Raw genomic sequence first — 24,722 nt, forward strand, 5'->3', positions numbered from 1 at the left:
ATCTGGCTCCATCAGAAGATAAAGAAGGTTTTATATAGCCCTAAGGAAACAAATAAAAGTTTCCTTGGTTGAGTTTAGTGGCCTTGTCAATTTTAAAAGTTTTATTCTTGGGTTGGAACAGCTATTTAGAGATTATTTATATATATTGGGGAATGTTTGTCTAGTTGTTAGAGCAGTGTGCTTGTTTTCTGAGAAAGTTGCAAGTACCTGGTTCGATCCCCACAGCCTCTATTCTATGTGCCTGAGCAAGGCCCTCAACCCCACACTGCTCTCCTCGTGCGGCATAATTGCTATTCAACTGCCCCCCAAGGGGATGGGTTAAATGCAGAAAGTGAATTTCCCCATTGTGGGACAATAATGGGATTTACATTTAAGGTTTAAAGAAGCAGTTTTTTGTTATTCAAAGACGGGTGACTTTTTTTCTCTTGATCTTATGTTGGGCATATAATATATGTTCAAGCTCATCTCCAGGACCCTGCTATGGGTGGGTAAAAGTGTGTTTGATGATGCATTTATTAAAATAATAATAGGTGCATGGATAGATGGATGAATTTAGGAGCTTATTTATAAGATAATTCCAAAACAGGATGAAAAATGTACCATGCATTAAGTAGAAATTGTAAATGTCAAAGAACATAAACCTATTGAGAGCATAAGAGTAACTGTGAGATGAATAAACTGATGCATTTGTGGTGGATTGTATTTTAAAGTTGCATTGCTGCTTGTTGGAGGAGCCATATGATTTATGGGGAACCAAATGGAATTTCCACAGATGTTGCCTGCTTAATTTGTTCAGACAGATGTGAAGGTTTGTTTGTCTTTTCTTATTTATCACATTCATCCTTCACTTTTCCAACAGATCTCGGAAAACTTGGGTAAAATGTACAGTGAAATGATTTTCGTCCATGGCTTCGTCCACTGTGACCCCCACCCGGGCAACGTTTTGGTCCGAAAGTGTCCCCGGAGCCAGAAGACGGAGATCGTTCTACTCGATCACGGCCTGTATCAGGTAGGAAATCTGCAGGCTGCCCGCACACAAACGCTCCCCCGTTTGTTGTATTATTGCAACCCATTTTTCATGCTGCCGGTGGAGGCTTTGGCTAAATTGGCGGAGCAGCAAACACACAAACACAGTGATGACGCACACTCTCAAAAACAGACACACTTATATTAGAGTACAGCAGGATAAAAGCTTTTTGATAAACAACTCATTTGATGTTGTTCTTCACAGAGTGCTGTGTCCTGCATTTGAATGTATGGCAGCTTAATCACACAGGGGCACACGCTCATGTTGACACATGCACTCCCTCACGCAGGTTTGGCTTGACTTTTTCTGTCTGCTTATTGCAGTATTCATGGGAAACTTTAGTCATAAATATGCAACTAAATCATCCAACTCAAAATCAGCAACACACACACCTATAGAAACAAGACACATGCATCACTTGCAGGCTTTGGATCATAATGGGTCCAAATTTGTTCCTAATGATTTGTAATTTCAGATGTCAGTTTTCAGTACATGTAGATTTTTAACCGTATCCCAACACCCCACACACATACATTAGGTCCTTCTTCAATTAACTCTTTAGTCCCAAACCTATCCCCAAAACCGGACTTTTCCCTATGGGGGCCAGACTTCAATCGCCATAAGATGCAGCGTATGTGGTATATGTTGGAAAATTATCCTTGCACTTTAACAAATGGTACAACACACACACGCTATGACACACTGTGTTATGACTTTCTTTACCTTTATGGTAAAGTTTGATCAATGATTTTACTGGTGTGCAGCAAAACATGACTCTACATTGCAGAACAGCTTCACACAACTTTACATTTTGCAAAATAAACAAGGTGTTTTATGCATAAATAAATATTACTTTTTTAACATATTGAGTACATGCTTAGAAATTATAATGTATTTGAAGATGATCATCGATGCAGGGAAACTAGCCAGTATTGAACTCAGGGCATGTTGTTCCTTTTCCCCTAGTTTGGAAATTAGCTGGGTTTTATCAAACTGGTTGAAGATGAGAAAAAAAAAAAACTCCCTACGTTGTTGGTTTGAGTAATTAACACATGCTTGGTGCAAACAACAACCAATATCAGCAGTTTGTGGTAATGTTTTGTTGCTGCGACAACAATGGAAACCACTGCGGTGTAAACTAGGTGATCTCAGTTCACCAATCTGCCCTAAAAAAAAAAATCTGTTCATAAATACCTTATGAACTAGGGCTGCAACTAATGATTATTTTACAAATCTATTAATCTGTCTGTTATTATTTCAATTAATAATCAGATAACAAAAGATTCCTTAAGAAAGACTTTTTTACTAAATGAAACCTAGTGAAACTAAATCTTTTCCACTTGAGGAGTTCTGGGTATATTGACAGATTAAAAATATTTTTTATCTTAGTGTACTTATCGCTCCAAGTGGGTTGCTCTCACAGCTAAAGGAATGTTTTACACTCTCTATACTCCTGATTATTAATCGATTACTAAATTAGTTTACGATTATTTCAATAATTGATTAATCTAATTGTTTCAGCCCTACTCAGAAACATTATTGTATCAAACCTTTTTTTTTCAAACAATTCCTCTATTTCCACCATTATTTTCTTACACAGGGCATAAGTTACAGGATGTAAACTGGAATATTCCACTCAATCTGTAGATGTACCCATGTCAGACTACATATGAAGTAAAAAAAAAAAAACTCTCTTAGTGGAAAGTAGAGGCATCTCTATGTCACTTTCCCCCTTGATGACTTTAATTCTAATTTTGTAGAAGAGGTTTATGAGTTTCATTTTGCTCATCATCTAATTTAGTTTTGGTTTAAAGTTTCATTAAATCCAGTATCTATTTAATATATCATACTCTTCCTAGGATTAAAAAGGTCAGTGAATTTTATTCCTCAGCCTGTGAATGCAAGTATCAAACCGCAACCCTAGGTATCATTTTCAAAATCTTTTTCAAGTACAGCTGAGTGCAACTGAGCCCTGTGGAAAAAGAATTGATCAGTTTACCACGATTAGGATCGAGAGACACAAAGGAGATCTTACAGTTTTATTTTGTCCTTGTTTTATAAAAACAAAACACGGTTTCAGTGAACTTAAATTATTTCTTTTTAAGCACAGTTGTTTTATTGGAGGTAACAATAATGTTCTCTCCATTTCAGATGAGATTTTTTTTTCATTGTTTATAATTATAATAAGCCTGTTTTTGTTATTCCTTCTTAACTATGTGTTTCATCTTGTTAGATCTGAGTCTAATTTGTTCACCGTGTAACTGTTTAAAAAGTCCAAATCTCTGTTAACCAAAATCACATTTTGTCCCTGACTGGGATTTTTGTTTTCCACAAAAAAGAAACAATCAAGTTTTAAACTTTCATCTCTTTAGTTTAAAAGCTTTATTTCTGCATCCCTAGTTGGAATGAAGACACTTCCTCTTGTAATAAATCATACAGGCCATCAGACATCTCAAAAATGTTTTTACACTCCAGGTCTCTGGTTCATGGTTTTTTTCAGGACTACTCTGTTAGCATTATTAAACTAAATATGTATAATTTCATAGAGTGGAACCACCTTTGTAACTTTAAGGATTGTTTTGGTTATTCAAATCTCTCCATTTTTGTAGGGGTAATACTTCTCTTCAGTAATCATTGGAATCCAAACATGCTCCAACTAACCTAGTTGAAGGAGAGCTCTTTAATCACTTCTCATACATCAGAGCTCATGTAACCATCGCCTAACTTATTATTTTCACCATAGGGTTTCCAATGGGTTTCACTCCTACTGTCTATTTTACTGACGTCTATTTTAGTCAGAAATACTCAACATGCTACCCAGATTAATTATTTTATATTTATGGTTTTCTTCATGTTTCATCCTATAAGATCTGTGCCTTTTTGATATCCTGGCCTCTGAGATCAATCAAATCTAAATATCGCCCCCAAAGCAGTGACATTTGGTGCTACTTAAAGGTATAGTGGAGGATTTACACATGCATAACCCTGTACCAGGATCGCCAATAAAACGCTTGCAGGAGCATGCACAAACCTATTTCTCCTCATGCACACTCTGTTTAAAAGTTGTCTGCATATCTCATACAAGCTTACTCTCCAAAAGAAGATGTGCAATTTTTCCACTATGTCAGACTCGCCACTGGTAATTGAAAATGGGGATGAGCACATAGGACAGCCTTACCTAGACATATCACCAGATTGATTGACAATTAGGAGGACCACTTATTTTGATGATCCACCAGGAAAAAAGAACATCCTCCACTATACCTTTAAGATGTACCTGGACTCAGAGCCTAAATTGTTATTTTCCAGAAAGGTATCTGTTTATATGTTATGTAAGAGATGTTATTGACCCATACAAGGTACTCAAATTTTAAACCTGACTTCCCTAGACTATAGAACCTTCAAAAGCTGGACCACCACGCTCCGGAACTTTTAACTGATACAGTCATACACATCCTGTCCATCACTTCACCTACACAAAAATATTTCAAACTTCTCTGAACCATTTCTCTGCTGCTGAAAGTATTAAAACATCAGCTCACTCTGGAATGGACAACACAACTAATTTACTATTAAGAAAAAAACTGAGGCTATTAAAAGGAAACTCAAAAAAATGAAAAGAAAACTCATAACTCATAACGCCCGCTGCTATGCCGTCCATCCATAGTGGCTACAGTGAGCGCTGTTTTACTTACAGGTGGGGTGGAAAGACCATTTTATAATGCAGGCTGCTGCCTCTTAACTTATTCACAGTTTTTTAAGTTTGGAGCAATCAATCCTCAAAGAGAACTTTTGGTAACAATTCTTCTCTAGAAAAACAACTTTTAGACAAGACTTAAACTTTAATATGATTTAATCAAAGTGTAGTAAATCATTAAAAAAGTTTACAGCACTTGGTCTAATGTTGATCTGAAAGTCAAAAGAACAATTAACCCAGAAAACATTTCCCAATCCTCCTCATGATGATAAAGATTATTTGACATCTTTATATTTATTCCTAAGGCAAATCCAAACCACCAAACTGAGTTCATTCATTTGAAATCAATTTATAAATCATTCCAAACTTTTAATTTGACCTGGTTGAGAAAGGTGACGTCAAACTTTACAGTCTAAAGTCTTTTCATAAGCGAAGTAAAAACTTTCAAGGTGAAGTGTGTTTGCATAAGGCATAAAGGATAGCATTTTTCTTTCCATTTGGCCTTGCTTTGTTGAATTAAATCATAAATAATACCTTAACCTAGCTAATCGCCAATTCTCTGTTGTAGGTCTTACAGCCAGATTTCAGGATGGACTACTGTCGACTGTGGATGTCCCTCATCAAAGGCGATATGTCTGGAGTGGAGCGTTACAGCCGCAGACTGGGAGCAGGAGATCTTTACCCCCTCTTTGCTTGTGTGCTTACTGCTCGATCCTGGAATGCTGTAAACACTGGAATCAGTTCTGTTCCCGTCACACATGCAGAGGTATGATATTTTGGTGTTCCTGCAGGTACAAGTAGTGCTGTGTAAATGTATGTGTCCCATTGCAGATTTCTTTTTTTTTTTTGCTTTTTTTGAAATTTAAACGTTTCAGATCTTCAAGCAGATTTTAATAACATACTAACAAAAATCTCTTTCCAAAAAACCTTTTCAATGTGTTTCAACTGAATCTTTGCTGTTTTTACTAGTATGCGAAAATAGAAGGTAAATGACAGATCAACTGATTGCCTTTAACTCTTCAATTTTAAGATGATTAAATAGAATATGATTTAACAGAAATTAGGCTCAAATATTCCTAAAAGCAAATAAGCGTGCCTTGATTAAACTAATTTTAAGAAGCAATGAGAAACCTATTCATTGGCATCATGTTTGAAATGGTTAGAAATCCTTTCCTGAGTATTTGGGAATCCTTTGAGCCACATCGAGAGCCATTATCCGCAAATGGAGAGATCATTGAAATGTGATGAACCAGAGGGGCCTTTCTTCCAAAACAATGCATCAATACTCTCATGCAGGAGGTCACAAACATACCCAGGACATTACTGCAGACCTCCCTTGTACATAAATACTTCTCCTAAGCTTAAAGTGATGGTAGCGGTTGCTACCGATGGTGGGAAAATAAGTTGGTGCATTTGGGGCAATTACTTTTTCACATGTAACTGGGCTCAATAGCTTTTATCTCTAAAAGGTTCCCCGTCGATGTTCACTGAAGCACGACGTAAAAATGCCAAAGCTGGTAGGGTGATAAATGCGTGAATAGGTACTGCCTGCAGACGATAGCTGTATGAATAAGTAAACATTATTAGGAGAAACGCTTTGTGTGTATTGTTTTATTTCAAAATAAAGATATGTTTTTTTTGTTGGTTTTTTTTTTTGGGGGGGGGGGGCGGGGAGAGTATGTGGCTTGGCCCCTTGATGAAATGAAAGCAGACATGGAAGGACAACTTTGCATACACTGAGCATCTAACTATTAGACCACACCAGTTTTTTGTTTGTTTGAATTATCTTAATAATGTTTCCCTGGAGAGTTTGTGAACTCAGGGTAAATATGTGGGGGAAAGTGAAGTAAGAGAACTAAATTCTGTTTTATTATTTTAGATTTGGATAGAATATTTCTGTTTAAACCTTTTTTTATAGCTTGACTTTTTGATTGTTACATGCTGTTTTTTATTTACCTTCCTTTTTCTTTTGATGATTTTTGTACACAACATTGTTCATTCTATCAGGACACTTACATCCACAACAACAATGTTTTGGTTTTTCAACAAAGATTTATTTAATACTTTGCATGGCAGTCACATTCATTATGTCTTCTGAAAACAGTGCACTGCTGTGTGATCTCCTTCTGTGGGTCGCTTTGGTGTATAAACAACAATGTGAAAAACAAAAAAAAAGCATCTTTAAAGATCACCTGCTGTGTGAATCCTCAAAGACTTAAACGCATACCTACATGAACATTTATCTAATCATAGTGAGTGCTGCTGAACGTTCGTTAGTGTTTGTTTTTTACTTAACGTGATCAAAGCCTAATAACAGCTTTATTTTGATCCTGACTGTCTGCAGCAGGTAGATTATTTCTGTATTATTAACGGTTCTCTAAACCAAGGGGTGGCCAATCTAGGTCCTTTCTACTGCCCTGCAGCTTTAAGGTACATCCCTGCTTCAGCAAAACTGAATCAAATTATTTTATCCTTGAAATGTTGTCACGTTTGGCAAAGGCATAGTAATGAGTATCTTATTTGATTCAGATTTGCTGGAGCAGGGATGTATCTATAAACTGCAGGGCAGTAGATCTCCATGACCGGAGGTAGAGACCCTTGCTCTAAACTGAAGTTCCAATGATATCAGTTATATAATAACTGTACAGGAGTAAATGTTATTTATATTTTACATTCTTTTCTAAAGGCATCCCAAAATCGCTCTCATAAAGAAGAAAATTAAAGGAAAAAGAGTGGTTTTTGAGTCAGTGAAATATCAACATAAGATGATGTGATGTTCATGTCCAAGATGACTGCATAGAAACTTTGATTAGAAAGGTGAAATTTAAACCTGTTTTAGAAACTAAAATTATTGTCAAAGACTGAAAGAAAATTATAATTGACTTTATTTGACAATATATAGTATCCATCCATACAGCTGAACTGCAAGTAATATTAAAATACATATTTAGCTGATTAAACTGCAGCAGTATGGCTTTAATACATTTCACTCATTGTTCCGATCCTCAGCCTCTTACCGGTGTACATTTAGAGCTTCCACAATTGCAGCTCCTCCCAGCTGGCAGCTTATTTCCATACACAGTCATTCAGGCGTGGTTTACCCCTTGTTAGAGGGGGATTTGGTGCTGAAAGCTGTAGATTCTATGTGACTTCATTATTAATTTTTTTTTTTCCAAGATGAATTCAGTTTCAGGATCCATCCTGGACCATGTCCCATCAAACCCTCAGGTGTTCTACAACACCATCTGTCTTAAGGAGTGGTTATTTATGCCTCCCTTATGCAATGCTTTGAAGCTGGCAAAACTATGACACAACGGTCTGCTACAGTGTGCCACCCCCTCACACATGGTGGGACCGCAACATAAATAACTCCTGGAGGGGGGGTTATATTCTCTTCTTATACTCTTAATCATTCCCCTAATTCAGCGCTGGCAAATACTATATAGAATGCAACTTACCCTTTTTACCCATATTGGTCTCAGTAGATGGTTGCAGTATGAAGGACAGAGGCTTATGATTCTGCTGTCTTATGAGTCTGGAGTGTTTTTGTTCTGAGTCATGCACAGCCTGCCATGCAAAACCGTAACTACTTCCTGACTGCTAAACATATTTTTTTAAATTTGGCATTTATTGAAAGGATAGCCCTTTGAGATTTTCAGGGGTCCTTGACAGAGACTAAATTTACACAAATTAAAGAAATGGAATAAAAAAAGAAATACAATAAACACAATAGAGCATTCATACAAACATTACACAAGCTCTGAAAGGTCTACTCTCTCCTAGTACATACCAGTTAAAATGCATCAACCGATAAATCAAAAGAGTACAGTATACACATTAACATAGACAAATTTGAATGGGAATAATGTTGGATTAATGCACCAGTAACCGTTTCAGTTACAATTGGAAATGAGTATAATTTTGTAAGAATATAGAAATATCCGGGGGGGGGAAATTGTTGTTTTTGCAAAATTCTGTTTACAAGCAGAAACGCTCCAACATGAAGGAGCAAGAATAGCTTTGATCAGCAGTAATTGCCCCAAAAAATGGCTCAACAAAACCATTTTTGAAAGAGGTGAACCCTTATTCATGTTTTCTGTTATTTAGTTTTATGTGTTGTTTGCTTCGCCATAAAAGAATAAGTAAATACATCCTCAAAGTTGTAAGTATAGTCTATAAACGAAATGGGGGAAAATTGTAAATTAATTTAGATTCCAGGTGGTTAAAGCACAAAACAAGTCAAATGGCGAACAGAAAGAGTCCACATGGGATTTGAACTCTGCACAGTCATATAGTCAGAGACAACCAATACTGTATTTAGTTGGTAAAGTGTCTGATTACCAGTTTTAACCTGACTTTCAGTCTGGATATTCTGTCAGTACGCTTATCAAGTTGCCCCGACACATAGCTCTTTTTTTTATGTATCATTTTGACGCTTTGCTCTTAACAGCCAACGATGCATTCCATTAACAGTAATGCAATCACGTGAACGCAGTTCGTGTTGAGTGCTTTTAGAGCTGTGGCTTTTTGAGGCTTTTTCTTTCATGGGCAGGAATATTTTACCTCCTCAATGAATCCTTCTCTTACTGAACGCCACCAAAACAAAGCTACTAAAGCAAGCCAAGCTCAATATGTTGCAGCTTTTATCTTGCTGCTCCCTTTTTTTTGTGTTTGTGTTTGTTCTTTAACATTAGTTGGTCTTTAACTTGTCATTTTTGTTTTCCAATTATCACTGTTTGTACCGATTTTTGTAAAATCAAAAGGCAGAATTTTTTTCTCATCAAACTGCTTCTTTAAAGGCTAAAAAATTCTGAGACATGATGGAGATATGTGGCACAGAGAATGAACTGTGTATGAATATTATTATAACTGCAGTTTATTGTTATTGTGCTGATGGGATTATGATGTTTGTGACAAGACTGAGTCACAATAATAAGCAATTTGCAATTTTTGACAGCAAAGAGGCAGTTTCTCTGAGCTCCAAATTGTTTTTTTGTTTTCCTCCGAGTTCATAAAAAAAACTAAAACAAAAATCTTTAACTGTAGCAGTCATTTTAGTCAGTCGGACTAAGAGCTGAATTTTAATTATGTTTTTGATTTATCAAGATATAGGTAGTATGCACAAGTTTTATTCATGCTGTCCGTGCATGCAGGCATACATACTGTACATCAAGACTCTTAGTCCAGTTGCACAGGGTTGAAATTGCCCTTCCTAAAAGGCCAAAGCTTCCAAGATAAATCTCTGCAGAGCACAACTAGGTACACATTCAAAAGCATTCCCCAGGTCAACAAAATACAAAGATTGTTTAGACAAACTCCATCACACCCTTGATTATCCTTAAGGGGAAAAAAGCTGATCTATGTTAGCGTTCACTACAGATGATCTAAGAGATTAGTGTTGCATCTTAGCTATGTTAGGAGGCTATTTTTGCTTTATAAACAAAAAACCTAAGACTTCTATTTTAAGTAGCCAGTTGTACTCTTAACTACTACATTTAGTTGAATTTGTACGGATATGTTGAATCTTTTTTTGTGTGCTGACAAGATGATTAACTAAAAATGTTGTGTGTTAATTTATCATTTGGTACCTTTGAATGCAAATGCATCTTCCTCAATAAATGCACCTGAATGGTATAATTTATGTTCAGCTTCATTTTAAATTCACACTTATTAAAAAATGCATTAATAAAAGCTAATAATACATTCCCAACTATCTTTTTCGGGCTGCGTGTCTGAGTAATATATTCTACTGTCTGCTTTCTGACTCTGAATATGCTGTAGAAAAAGGAAAATCACCAGCCTGATCCCCCTCCCTTTCCCAAATGAATTTCCTTTGCCTTTTGCATAGCCCATTATTGCGCCACTCGCAATACAATATGTCCTTATTGAAGCTTTCAGATGCAAATGAGAGCACCGTCACCTTCTCTGTGTCCTGCTGGCAGCTGTGAGACCGGCCTCCCTGCCTCCGATAATTGCTACTAATTGTTATTCCCAAGGCAGGACTTAGCAAAGCACTCCTGAAGACCCTGTTATTTGGACAGGAGGGGGCGAGGCGCAGTTTTGTGCTGAATGTCGATGTCTTTAGCTTGGTAATTCTTGGTTTAGATTGTCATGTAAGTAGAGGAAATGAAGAGGTGGTGGGTGAGACGGTAGAGGTCTCAGTTAGTCAAGCAAAAGCTAGTCGGATGGGGATTTATTGTTAATACTGAATATTTTAAAGAAAACTAATCACAGAGTCCTGATGGTTTAAGAATTATCAATAATCGCCATCGACAGGGCTCTGGAGATGCACAAACTGTTATTCAACCTCATTTCTGCCAGTTTTGGATATAATTAAGGAATTATTAAAATAATTATGCTTCTCATTACTGCAGGTATTATGTCTCCTTTGCACTCGTAATGAAATTAATCTAGATAACCAGACTATAAGGTTGCAGTGATAACCCAAATTAGAACAACTTCAGAGTGCCTCTCCATTTGTTTTCAGGTTCTAATAACAGTGTGATTTTAATATGTATCTCATCTATTTCAATAATAATATTTTAATATGTATCCCTTTTTTAAGTAAAGTAAATCAAACTGATTTCTCTCTTTGTATTTTCTAGAGATTGTATGTCAAACATGACATTTCTAAAAAGCTTTCCACATTTCTGAATCCAGCCTGTTCTAAGACAGTTTCCTTTTCACTAAAGCCGCTTTCCCACTGAAAACCCACATTTTTCAAAATCGGGTGGACCTGCTAATAATCGGCTTTTGGCCCTTTTCCCATTTGACCAAAAAGTCGAGTTTAACCCCTGCTGACAAGCTGCGTGGCCAATGTCCCCCACTACTGCGTGTCTGATGATGGCATCACCATGGGTGAGCATTGATAATGACAACGATATGACAGAAATCAGGGAAGTAAATAATGGAGAGGAACATGGACGGGTGCCAGAGCGTAGTCTGTATTCTTTATTATTTCACTCTTTTATCTCCCCGAATCCCTCTAACCAGAGCTGAGCCATGTTTATCGAATGTAAGCAGAGTTGTTTCGGCTTGTTAAAATCAGAAGTGACTGGCGCCGTATGTTGACGTCCGTCTTTGTGCTTAATGATATCACGTAATTTAACACGTCAATCCGGGTCTGGTGTTCCCACAGCATGCTGATCAGAGCCGAGGCAATTTTAACACTGGTAGCTTACCGAGTCAGTTGACCCGGGTAGACATGCGTCACTGAGCTCTACCCACTGCCACTAAAAACCGATTGTTCCCGAATTTTTTTTTTTTTTTTTGCCAGTGTGAAAAGGGTATAAATAATCATAAAGATGACTCCATGTTTGATGCTAAATCTGTTTGACAATTTGCTCTAACAAAAACCCAATGCCTGATAAGAGAGATTTTTTTAAATGAAATTAACCAAGAGAAGTGCACAGAAAATACATGACAGGGTTGGTTTTTGAACAGACTTGCTCATATAATCCTGGAAAAATGCTTTGACCCACAGATTTTCTGAAGGTGACAGATAATTTGTGTCCATCAATGATCTTCAACCTTATAGAGTTTACATTTCTAGTTTAAGATTTTTTTATTCAAATCCTGTTGAGGCGGACATTTTTATCCTCTGCTGAGGGGACATTGATAACAAACGTTTGTAGAAAAGGTTTGGAAATGGCCTTTTCTCCGGTCTTTGTTTTCACATGTACTCCTGGAAGAGTAATCAAACATTCCCATTAACACTTCCCTAGATCATGTGGACAGCCTTCTCAAAATACCTAAAGCTGATACAGTTAAGGAACGGTGAACAAACTTCATATTGAACCCTGTTGATTAAGAATGGGATGCCATTTAGATACACATGCGACTTAAGCCAGTTGAGTGTATATTTTAGGATATATAATGCATTTTTTTCATTTTAGAATTAGAAAAAACATATTTGTAAAAACATACGATCTTATCAAATAGGCATCTCTTATTCTGAATAGAACAGCTGATTATTCTCATTAACGTGTCACAGAATGCTGCATTGAGTGAATGAAGAGTTAATCACTCATGATGTCACCGGTTATTGTTATACCTCACTGTATTTTCACACAGTGGTAGTTACCGGATTAGAGTCTGGTCCTGGAAACACCCTCCTACTGATTACAGACAAAAGAAGATTATATTTATCCAGCATGTTTTATTGTGTGTTTTTTTTTTTTTTAAACCCTGTTTTAATACTAAACCTCTCATTTAGAAGTGACCCTGTTCTGCAAGGCAGGGCGGCAGTGCCAGGATTGAGAATTCGGGATTCTGTTTTACTTTTGTTTTATTGCTTTTGTTGGAAAAGCAGCCCTCAAGTCACCTATTAAAGGAATAGATTTAGGGACTATTTAAAGATGATACATGCTGACACGGGCAGAAAAGTTTCCTTTTTTTCTCTCTAAAGATAACAAGTGCAATGATTTTGTAAGGAAACATGCTGTATATGATAAGACATTTTTTTTACATTCCTCTGCAAAGCCTCTCTTGCTCCAGTATATTTGTGTGCAGGATAATGTGGTTGCTGCATGTTTTCTCTACAGAGGTTGTCACTTCTCAGCACTTCCTGTAGGCATCAGAGACAGACGCAGGGTTTATCCATGTCACATTGTTGACTGGCTGTCTGTCTCCCTCTGTGCATCTCAAATCTCTTTATCTGGACCGACAGCTCTGACAATCATGATGTTACACTTATGTTTACAGAGACCTGGACCCTAAAGAGCTTTGCTGCATAAAATCAAAATAAGGTGAATAAATGTACAGAGAGGTAGCCTCAGCTAGGGACTGTAAATTTTACAGATATGAGAACGTTTATTCCACTTATATAAATGAGTCATGATTAAACTATATAGGTTAAGGGTCTTTGTTGAATTTTTTTGTTTGTTTTAGTTATTTAAGAAATGGGCACAATCACACGGATTGATAAATGCATTCTAAAGTGATGTTAATTCCAGGGATTTAATGTTATAGGTTTAGTACACTTGTTTTGACTTTTCACTTACAGGAGTGTTCTTTTGTTGACCCTTTAAATGGCATCACTAGGCTTTAGGTCCTTCCCTAATTGGGCTAGGCAATTAACTGCATTTGCAATATAGTTACAGTTTATAAATGCAATTTTCCAATGGCAGACACTCTCAATTTTAATTAGATTACATTTAACAATAGCAAGACTCTAACTTCTCTCACTTCAGTCCATTAGGTAGTGGCTGTGTGTGTCTAAAGTGGGTTAGCTGTCACACAGAAGATAGTTGAGAAAGACAGTGACTTTGTGACTTTTGTTTATTCTTTTTATTTAATTTTTTACTTTCGTTTGTAGTACTTTGAGATACTAATGTAAAATGCACTATAAAATAGGGGTGTCCTGATACCACTTGTTCATTCCTGATATGATTCGTTTGGCAATCTGATATTGGACCAGAAATCGGTGTAATTTTTTGATAAACTGCCCGTCCTTTCATTGTTTTTATTCTACATATGTTATTATATGCTTAGCTGTAGCTTTATCAACCTATTGTAGCCTTTTCTTTTTTTTATTATTTATCTTTAATGTACAGCACTTCAGCTTTGGCTGTTGTTAAAGGGCTTTATAAATAAAGCTGATGGTAATGATGAAAATAATTTTCAGAAGGGAAACTGAAATGGAGTATATATATATATATATATATATAATTCCTTGTAGCTGGTTGGTAGTGCTACAGAGCCCTTTCAAGAGATTAATTTTCTATCCTGGTAGATGCAGTGAAACTGTCTTTGTCCGCCCTGTGCTGGAGTCAGTCCAGGGTGTGCCCCAATTATTTCCCAGTTACAGCTGGAGATACCTGCCTGCCTCTCCATGACCCTGTAGAGGCAAGGCATTACAGACGATAGTTAATTTCAATTCAGTTTATTTATATAACGCCAATTCACAACACATGTCATCTCAAGGCACTTTACTGAGACAATTCAACCAGATCATACAATCAGATTGGTTCAAAGTTTTCTATCTAAGGAAAACCAGCTGATTGCATTGACTCACTGACTCGAAAGTGATCCCTCACGCCAAGCATGCTGGTAGCGACAGTGGAGTATAAAACTCCCTTTTAACAGGAAGAAACCTCCAAGTGAATCAAGCTAAGTGTGAGGGGCCATCTGGCGAGGGCGACCGGGGTACAAGGAGACAGAAGCAGACATACAGAAAGAAGCAGAAATACAAAAGGCAACTGTCAAAAAGGCAACTCCATAGGCGGCCCCTTCCAGGAAACACACATCCAGGCAGACGAGCTCCGACACGGCTCCCATGTCAGAGGATGAAAGAGAGCACATGCAGGTAGTCGCATTCAGAAAAACAGGACTACACTGAAAAACAGGCCAAGCTCCAACATCTATAAAAGGTTTTTATCGCAGCAACACAGCTGATATTTCCAGGATGGAGTCAAAGCCAAACGGTAACAGACCAGATGAAGCTACTGTAACGAAAAACAGAGAGAGCATGATGTTAGAGATTGAACTAATAAATTCTGCAGAATGGGGAAAAAAGGGATGGAATGAAGCAGAATGATGAAAAACCGAGCCCCATGTCCTCCAGAAGTCTAAGCCTATAGCAGCATAACTATAGAGATAGCTCAGGATAACCTGAGCCTCTCTAACTATAAGCTTTATCAAAATGTAAAGTTTAAGCCTACCCTTAAAAGTAGATGGGGTGTCTGCCTCATGGACTTAAACTAGTAGTTGGTTCCACAGTTGGTGCCACAACCTAAATGAAGAAAAGCATTATGACCAGTCTATCTGGAAAACAGTGACTTAATTTTTTTACTTAATTTTTTTTTACGATTATCTAACTGGTATGTTGCAGCAAATCTAAAAGTTTTGCCGAATAAGTGACCATTATAATTCAAAGCCTTTCTCACAGTCCAGCAGAAATGATATATTGCCACAGAAATAAATGTCACAGACATTCAGTAAGTGCTTAAAAAAAAGGAGAAAGTAAGCTCTGAAGCACACCTAAAGGTCAGACTTTCTTTTTTAAAATTATACCACCTGGAACATGGATAAAAAAACCAATTTATTCATTTTATGCTTCTTTTATATTTCAAAAATTATTACAAATTTAAATGGTTGCAAACACAAAAAAACACACTATTTTCTGACGAAAATGTTTTCTTAATTAGAATTGTTTTGCTCGACATCTTGAGCCGTTGGATATAGAAAAGTCATTGGGGTGTGTCTTCTTATTGCAGTTTATACCTGCGCTGATACAGGTTAATAAAACACATCAAATAAACTCATCATTATGTCTGGAATTAAAATTGTCAATTTAGTTTTCAATCAGCTCCTGATTTCACAGCGGTTGAGAGCTTTTTGTAACGTCACATCCTTGTGCAGATTGTTCGCGTCCTGGTTTTCCTCTCTGCTTAAAGACTGCTGAGTGTCTAAAGGACTGTAAGCCTGCAGTCCACTCTCCTCCATGACTAATAGTGTAATTTAGGCCGGCTGATGTGCAGCAGGCAGAACCTTTGAAGTGGAGTAGAGGAAGACAGTGGTGCTCGAGCAGCAACATCAAAGAGAACAAATGGTTTCCATTGAGGTAAACGCTGCTTTCTTTCTTCCTGCGTCTTTTCTTTTCCCTTTGCTCTTTTGTTCTTGTTTCCTTACCCCCGTCCTTCAGCTTGGATTCTTATGAAAGTCTGTAGTTACAGTTTTGTAAAAACCTAGTTTACTCCACAGCTGAAGTGATGGACTCAATGGTGGTTAACAAACCAATCAACAGAGGGTACTTTTAGAATGGGAATTGTGAAAATAGAAATTTTTTAGAAACATTGATCTTTGAGGGAGCTTAAAGGTTGAATTATAAGCTTGATTCAAGTTATGATGTATAAATGTCGACTTAAAGCAAAAGATGCACCAAGTAGTGATCAGTTTTTTCTGTCTGCAGGACGTTGAGATACGGACCAACGCCGCTCTCTACCTGCCTCAAATCAGTGACCTGTTGAACCGAGTTCCCAGACAGATGCTGTTGCTGCTGAAGACCAACGACCTTCTGAGGGGCATCGAGACCACATTACAAACCAGAGCCTCATCCTCGTCCTTTATCAACATGTCCCGCTGCTGCATACGTGCCGTTGCCAGGTCAGTGTCCTGATTCTGTTGTCAGTGCTTCTCACTTCTCCAAAGTCGCTAGATGATTGAAATGTTGGAAATTAACTTTACTTTTAATCTCTGCCCAAAAAGTAAAGGGAAAACATGAACCAACATATATCTTCAATTAAATCTAATTTATGTGAAATCAAACTGTCCACTTAGGAAGCAACACTGATTTACAAGAAATTTCACATGCTGTTATGAGAATGTAATAGACATTAGGTGGAAATTATTGATGGTTAGCAAGACAGACTAAATAAAATAGTTGTTCCTTGGGTGGGGAACACAGACCACTTCTCAGTACCTATGTTTACTGGCTGGTGTTTTGGTCACTTTTGAAAGTGGGTGGTGCTTTCACACTCATAGTAGTATGAGACGGACTCTACAAGTGGCTCAGGAAATGCAGCTCATCCAGGATGGCATATCAATGCAAGCTGTGGCAAGAAGGTTTGCTGTGTCAGTCAGTGTAGTGTCCAGAGGCTGGAGACGCTACCAGTATACAGGTCACTACACCAGGAGAGGTGGAAGAGGCCATAGGAGGGAAACAACCCAGCAGCAGGACCGCTACCTCTGCCTTTGTGCAAGGAGAAACAGGAGGAGCACTGCCAGAGCCCTGCAAAATGACCTCCAGTAGGCCACAAATGTGTATGTGTCTGGACAAACTGATGGATACAGACTCCATGAGGATGGTATGAGGGCCCGATGTCCACAGATGGGTTAGAGCTTGCAGCACAACACTGTGCAGGATGTTTGGCATTTGCCAGAGAACACCAGGTTTGGTAAATAACCCACTAGCGCCCTGTGCACTTGCCTGACCAAATTTCACAGACTTGACAAAGTCTGGAAACACAGTTGAGGCTTTACAGCCCTCCATGTGTCATTTTGACCTTTTTTAAGGACATTCAAAGTTAGTGTTTTTTTCCAATATACATTTCTGTGTGACTCCAAATCCGGGCCTTAATTGGTTAAGGCACAACCTGAGACACATCTGGCCTTAATTGGTTAAAGCCCGGATTTGATCGTGTTCTTTGCTATTTTGTTGTCAGCATATTTATCTTTGTATTCAATGAGATTTTTTTATTTTATTTTAGATCTATGATGCGTTTTTTGAGTGTTTCCTTTTTTGGGGGGGGGCAGTGTACATTTATTAGCTTACTATATTTTTGAGTTTCAAAACTGTCAGTAATCACCTCTTCATTTGATTCCTTTGGAGTTGGATGTGACTAAATCTCGAAATGTGACTTTTTACCTCCTCTTCCTCTGTTCCACTAACAGGCACAAAAGGAGCAAGGCCCAGTCCAGGAGGAGGTGTCTGCAGATCACGCTGGCCGAGTCTGTGAGTCTGTGGAAACTCTCAGTGTATGAACTTCTTCTGTGGGTCAGAGGATCTGTGATGGCTCGCTGGCTTTCAGCTCTGCTGGCGTTTCTGCACTGAGACACATCTGGAACAGGGACATCATTATTGTCTTCAGGCCAGGACGCTCACACAGTCTGGTTTAAATGCTCCACTTGACAAACTTAATCAACAACTTTTCATACTGAATCAACATAATTGTACTTTTCATCTTTAAGACTCCACAATGCTGGGAAGTATGTAAGATTGAAGTGTTATTTATTTATGATGTAGGTCTCATCTGAGATATCACAGTTTCCAAAACAAAGCGGCTGTAAGAGCCCCTTTCATTGTTTGTCAAGCAGTTAAATCCATAAATGACTAAATGAAAAACTGTCTTAACCTAAATATTAAACAGGCCGCTGGGAAAAAAATAATGTTTTGGAAGGAGAGTCATCAGTCCCAGATCTCATTGAGGTGTGGAAAACAGACGGCTGCTGCCCTGATGTTAAGAGTTTTGCCTAATATATACGTGTAGTTTTACTCTTAGGGGTTGGCAGCTTGCATGTGATCTGCTCCATTCCAGCTTCTCAACAAAATACCTCAAAACATCCGTCACATCATACTTTTTCCACCTGACTTCGATCGACGGGTCATGTTTACGGTTTATTTTAGGTTAAACCCCATTCCTTCATTCATAAAGCATGACTTGTATTTCATCTGTTATTGTTAACTGTTCCAATCTAATCCAACTGCATCATGGGATTGTTAGCTCATCAGAGTTGGAATAACTGGGACAGCTGTGAACATATGCAGATAGTAGCATTTTCATTTCTGGAGTGGCTTTTCTTGCCCTCATCATAAAAAGTTTTTACTGCTTCATAAAAGAACATTTAAAGCTGCAGTTTAGTGTTTTCCAAAGATTTTGGAAACCTCACTATCTCAGTATGTTTATGTGTAGGAACTTTCCTGGAAACATCATCTCACAAAGACAATCTTTATAATGTTATGTGATAAATTATGTGCCATAAACACAACCAACAGATATAAAATAAGTTTAATTTAAATTCACTTAGTTTTTGCTGACAGAACCCTACTTCAAATGCTGTCTTGTTATTTTATGGTGCTTTGATGAGAATGAAGTATTCTGTACTTCCACTGCGAAAAAAAAAAATCTCTACACTTCTAGGTCAAGAGTATTATGTTGTTTCTTAATTTAATCTGCCGTATACTGTTTAAGAATTTGTCCCTTTATTTAATTTTGTTTTCAGTTTTAACTTTCTTATTCTCTTTTATTTGTTTTCTATCTTATGTTAGTTTGCATTTATCTGGTGATGGATTTGAATTCATTTATTTGAGCTTAAACGGTCAGACCTGCATCATTTGAGAGAAGATGAAATAAAATGCAGCATAAGTTAACAACATATACAGTGTGACTTATTTCTTTTTTTTTTCTTTAAAGGCTGAAATGAACAACATTAAATCTGACATCAGCAGAATTCAATTAAATTCAACAATACTTAATCCCAAAGTGATGCTAGGATAATTATCATTAACAAGTTGTTATTGGCTGCATGTTGCATCTCAGAACTGATGTTTCCAAAATAGTTATTCTAATTAAGACAGTTCCTCTGTTTGGATATACAGTTATAATCTTAATTCTGTACATGGCAAAGATTTGGAAATGAAATGAGAGCGGTGTCCTTCAGCTAATAACGAAGTGTAATATTTTGATAAGGCTGGAGCCATGGATGTCTACTCAGCCGCTAACATGTATGATGTAATGATGTGATGATGAGACAGACTAGAGATGTATAAAATGCCTTTTAACTTCCTAAGAGGTGAGCCCGGAGGTGAGCAGCTGCCATTCTGTAAACTCTAAGCAATTTCTCTGATCTGAATAAGATTACAATTTCTATCAGAATCTGTGTCTCCTGGTTATTTAATACATACAAGTGATGAAGTGTTATTTAAAGAGTTTGTCCCAAGTGATCTTTTTTCAGGGAAAAGAACCGGAGGGATAGAGCATCAAGGTGCATACACAGATCCTATCTTTAATTGTGAAATCAAATGTCACAGTATCTTCTATGGGTCCCCCCCCCCTTATTTTTAACCATCTGTTGTAGCTTTTCATAACTGTGTGCCTGAAGTTTTTTTGCAAATGATCTGGAGAAGCCTCTTAATGAAGACAGTCTGTTGTTGAAAAATATTTTGGAGAGGATGCTCACTGTTATAAATAATGTTCATAGTAATATAATGGTGATCTTGATGCTTTTAGCGTGATTGGAGATGACAACCATCCAAAGTTAGGTATAGGTATTTTTCAAAGGGCTTTGAAAAATGTCCAAAAAGAGGCATCCTGATTTGATGAATCAGCTCAGCCACAGCTCTGTCACTCCCCTCCGCAATGACAGAGCTCCCGGTTTTATATCTGAATGCAATCACCTAAAAAACAAGTTTGTTAAAACATACTATATGTATAGTTTAGTGTCTGCTTCACTTGTCATGAATATGAATAAAGATAAAAGGTTCTAAAAATGTATCAATTCGGGCTGCATCTCACTGCTTTCTGCTCCAGTCCAGCAGTGGAGGATCCAGTCCAATCAGACAGATCTGCTTGGCTCTGTCTCCTACGATCGCTCCACATCTCTCTCTTTACCTCTAACTATTGTTGACTGCTTAGCCTGAGCTTTGATACCTCTGTTTTTTGTTATTTTTTTAACTTATCTATGTCTCAGCTGTAACACTGTTCTGGAGCGGAGGGCTGAGTTGCTGCTCATGTTCTCCTTCAATAGATGATCTACTTGTTCCTGTCTTTCTATCGCTTACTCTATTTCTCTTATAGACATAGGATGCTCTTTTATGTGCTTTCTTTTATCTTCTAAACTCAAGTGCTGACTTAGAGCTCATCTATCTAGCTGTTTCCCTCTTTTATGAAACCATTACTGGAGCTACTACCTTTTACTACATAGACGGTACTCTTAGATCAGTGCTTCCACATTCCTTGTGTATATCTGTTCTTCTCAAACTCCTAGTTAGTTTTAGCTAGTTATGCACCAGTTTTCTTCCTGGTTAGAGTTTTTTCTCTCCACAGTCACTACATACATGGTTGGTATACAGTAAGGGCTTGCTGTTATGTCAATGATACCATTTAAGCTACTCTCCACTGTCACTATCACCATCTCTAGGATTTTACTGAATTGATTGTAAAGTGCCTTGAGATAACGTGATCATTTATGGTATTTTAATAAAATGACTTCACTTTGATTTTATTTCATTTTGCGTTTATGGAGGTATGGCTCCAAGGCACTGAGAATGCAAATCGACCATCCTGAGTTTCTTACATCATGCATCCTCTTTTCTATAACTACACTTTGCAATTTTTTTCATGAACAACAGAAACGGCATCTGAGCCGAGAGGAAACTTCACAAGATTTGGACAAATGTGTGAATTGTAAACATATTAAATGCACCAAGGAAAACACTTTCATGTGCCCCTTAAAGCACTGTCAAGGAAAATAAACTTCCCTATGAGATTATTATCCTTTTTTTGTTTTATTTGTCTTTTTACGTAATGCTTTGATGTTGTTGAATTTCTCCTGTCACAACTTTTCTTATAACGTATCAATCCAAGATGCAGGTACAGTATATGTGAAAGTCTGTCTTGCTTTTATGACTGTATTTGCATTTTTTCCCCAACCTATTCCATGTGTTTAGAAATTCTCGTTATAAGGTTTTACTTTTTGTCTTGTCCAACTCTTATTGCTGATATCGTACTCAGTAGAAAGTAATTGGAAAAGTCACAGCAGTACCAGCTCAATGGCTGTACTGTTGTCCTGACGAATATCAGAGGTCGTACATTTAACTACTGCTGGAAGGCTATAATTACCTCAGAAATACGCAGAAAATCCAGATTAAGTGTACAGCACCGCTGTGAGGAAAACACTTAAGCGCAGCAGGGTTTTGACTTAAAAACTAATGTCAGCAGGCATCTCACAATTCTCCGAATGGCTTATATTCTTCTGTGCAGCAGGTAAGATGTCTTCTTAAGTGGATGTTAGTTTTTAAGGTTAAAGTCAAACTGGATTTATTTTGTCTAAATAACGCTAAAAAGCTTAAAAAATGAAAGGAAAATCGAGTTTATCAGCTCACAGTGACGGTAGCAGGCCTACACCATCAGAACCTTAGGGACAACCCAGTGGTGCTAACACCAACAGTCTGGATGAAATGAACAGCTTTCACTTTGTACCACGATTCTGCCCGGATTCAGAATATCAGCTCCTCCTTTCTATTTCCATAATCCCTCCAGCAGCCAATCTTAGAGACACACTCCCCAAGTCTGCTGATAATTTGCTTCTTGCTGCAGTTCATCAGCAGAAGTGCATAATTGCAAAAAAAAAAAAAAAAAATGTCCAAAAGGGGAAAATAATTTCTCTATTGCTCTTTGGAAATGTGATCGAGTGTGACTGTTGGTGAAACAGGGTGATGGATTTGCTTATTTTTGATGGGTTAATTAAAATGAGCTCGAGTTTTGGTCTTGGAAAACATCAGGTACACCTTTTTTGAAGCTGCTTTTTCAGTTTGTAAAAGATGCTGTAGGCATACAAAAACTAAACATTTTCCTCTTCATCAGCTCTCACGGTTTGCCAAAGTGTTATAACTGCAGTAGATGTGTCGCTGTATGTGTGTGTTGGAGAGTTGGATCATCCATCTTTATCACCCAGAGCCACCCAGGCCTGCCACTGTTAATAAGGGCAGCTCTCTCTCCTCCCTCTGTGGAACAGGCCTGGAGAAGTACAGAAGGTCACAAACTGATCAGATACACATTTAGAAATGTGATGGTAACAGATTCTGTGGTTTGATAGATATATTTATTTTCTTTACAAGTTGTATTAAAACATTCGTAGTCTGGGCATAGTCTTGGTTCCCTTGGATACACTGATTTCACTTAAACATGTTTCTAGACCAACACATGTCGTTTTTAAGAAGGTTTATTGAGCACAAAGTTGAATAAACACCAAAAAACAGAAGTGGATGCAGTGGCTGAGCTGGTGGGTGACTAGGTGTGGCCATAGCCCTTCCGAGCCTTTTAACACCCCCCCATCAGGTGATTAGTGGACTTAATACACCACCTGGGATCCAGAATTTCCTCTCTAAATCAGTGGGTGGAAGCAGTGATTCTCTTAAGTCCTAATCTGACATTTTACCTGTTAGTATATTAATTATAAACTGACAACAAAATACACTTAATTATTAATATCAATCAACTATTAGAAAAAAAATATTCTTGCTCTTTGGAATTGTTTTTCTGTATTATTGATAAGGGGAAACTTGTCTCTGCAGTCGCTTAGGAGTCTATTTTTATTAGAGTTATGGTACTGCTCATCTTATTTAATGTGTATATTTTGCAAAATGATAAATTACTAAATTAAGACGTGCAGCTGTATAAAAATGTAAGTAGATGTATATCTTAAGTGATTTTTTATTTCTTTGTTTAGAAAATACAAATATTATGCTGGTTTAATTTGTGTTTTTACACTATATTGGTGTTGGTATCTACCACTGTTTGGCCACCCCTCAGTGGGCCATTAATTTCTGCCTAACCATCCCTAAAAAAATGAGATCACGGGGTGTGTGCACCAACTTGCTCCTTCCACAAAAGCCCGTATGAAAGTAATATGGAATCAAAGGTAACTGTGCATTGGAACTGGGAATCTGAAGTTGCAGAGAGATGTTTTGTGATTGTCGATTGTTTTTGTTGATATTTTGCTTCACAGTTCCCTAAAAAATTTACCTCTTTATATTTTTTTAGTACAAGTACACAAACACTGTACCTAGCACGTTTTAAAGTAGTTGTGCCTTAAAGACTACCCAATCTTTTGAATTAAGGACACCAGTGTTTGTTTTACTTTCTCCATCACTAACAAATATAAATTTACAGCTTACCCAAGCTTTTTATTTATCCTGTCAGCATAGGTGTAATAGTCAAAGTAAAAAAAACACAAGCTCTCTAATTTTGTTAGATCTTTATTCAGGTCTTTTTAATCCTAAAAGGAATAAAATCTTGACAGAGGCATCATATAGTTAAGGCTGAGAAACACTGTGCTGATGGTTTGAGCCTGAACGAGGGCTGTGGGCTTTTATGCTGGATGTGGATATGGGTATGGTATTCTCAGAAAACATGGGGCAGTACACTACAAAAACACTGGAAAAGTAGTAAAAGAGAACATTCACACAAACACCAAAACATGGCTGTGTGGCCTATAGAAGAAAATACTCCCTCAATCCGAATACTCCAAACTGTAGCTCCTATCTCCTGTTCTAAGCTCCTTTTTCTCTGCTTTTACAAGGTTAAATGTTATAACACTATTGTCAGTTGGAGAGGAACTTCAGCCTCTAGCTTCACAGATGTCTTTACAAGACTGAAACACACCTGGATGGTGCATGTCAAAGTGGGACTGCAGCCTTTTAACAAAAATACAAATTAAACAAATGTAACCAACAAAGCTTTCCATTATAAAACCCAAAATATATGAAGGTGCGTACAT

At 37.4% G+C, this 24,722-nt stretch overlaps 1 protein-coding gene across 1 annotated transcript in view; it reads left to right on the top strand.

Annotated features, from left to right (window-relative positions):
- adck1 (aarF domain containing kinase 1) overlaps window positions 1–19,600 on the top strand; it is a 68,072-nt gene extending 48,472 nt beyond the window's left edge. The window contains exons 9-12 of the mRNA XM_038290670.1: window positions 860–1,009; window positions 5,293–5,490; window positions 16,636–16,829; window positions 18,117–19,600. Of these exons, the coding sequence (XP_038146598.1) occupies window positions 860–1,009; window positions 5,293–5,490; window positions 16,636–16,829; window positions 18,117–18,276 (702 nt within the window). The 3' untranslated portion in view covers window positions 18,277–19,600. The remainder of the gene's footprint in view (window positions 1–859; window positions 1,010–5,292; window positions 5,491–16,635; window positions 16,830–18,116) is intronic.
- The last annotated feature ends 5,122 nt before the right edge of the window (window positions 19,601–24,722 follow it).

Source organism: Cyprinodon tularosa, unplaced genomic scaffold, assembly GCF_016077235.1.
Source record: "Cyprinodon tularosa strain WSP-4 unplaced genomic scaffold, ASM1607723v1 ctg286, whole genome shotgun sequence".
NCBI classification, from domain to species: domain Eukaryota; kingdom Metazoa; phylum Chordata; class Actinopteri; order Cyprinodontiformes; family Cyprinodontidae; genus Cyprinodon; species Cyprinodon tularosa.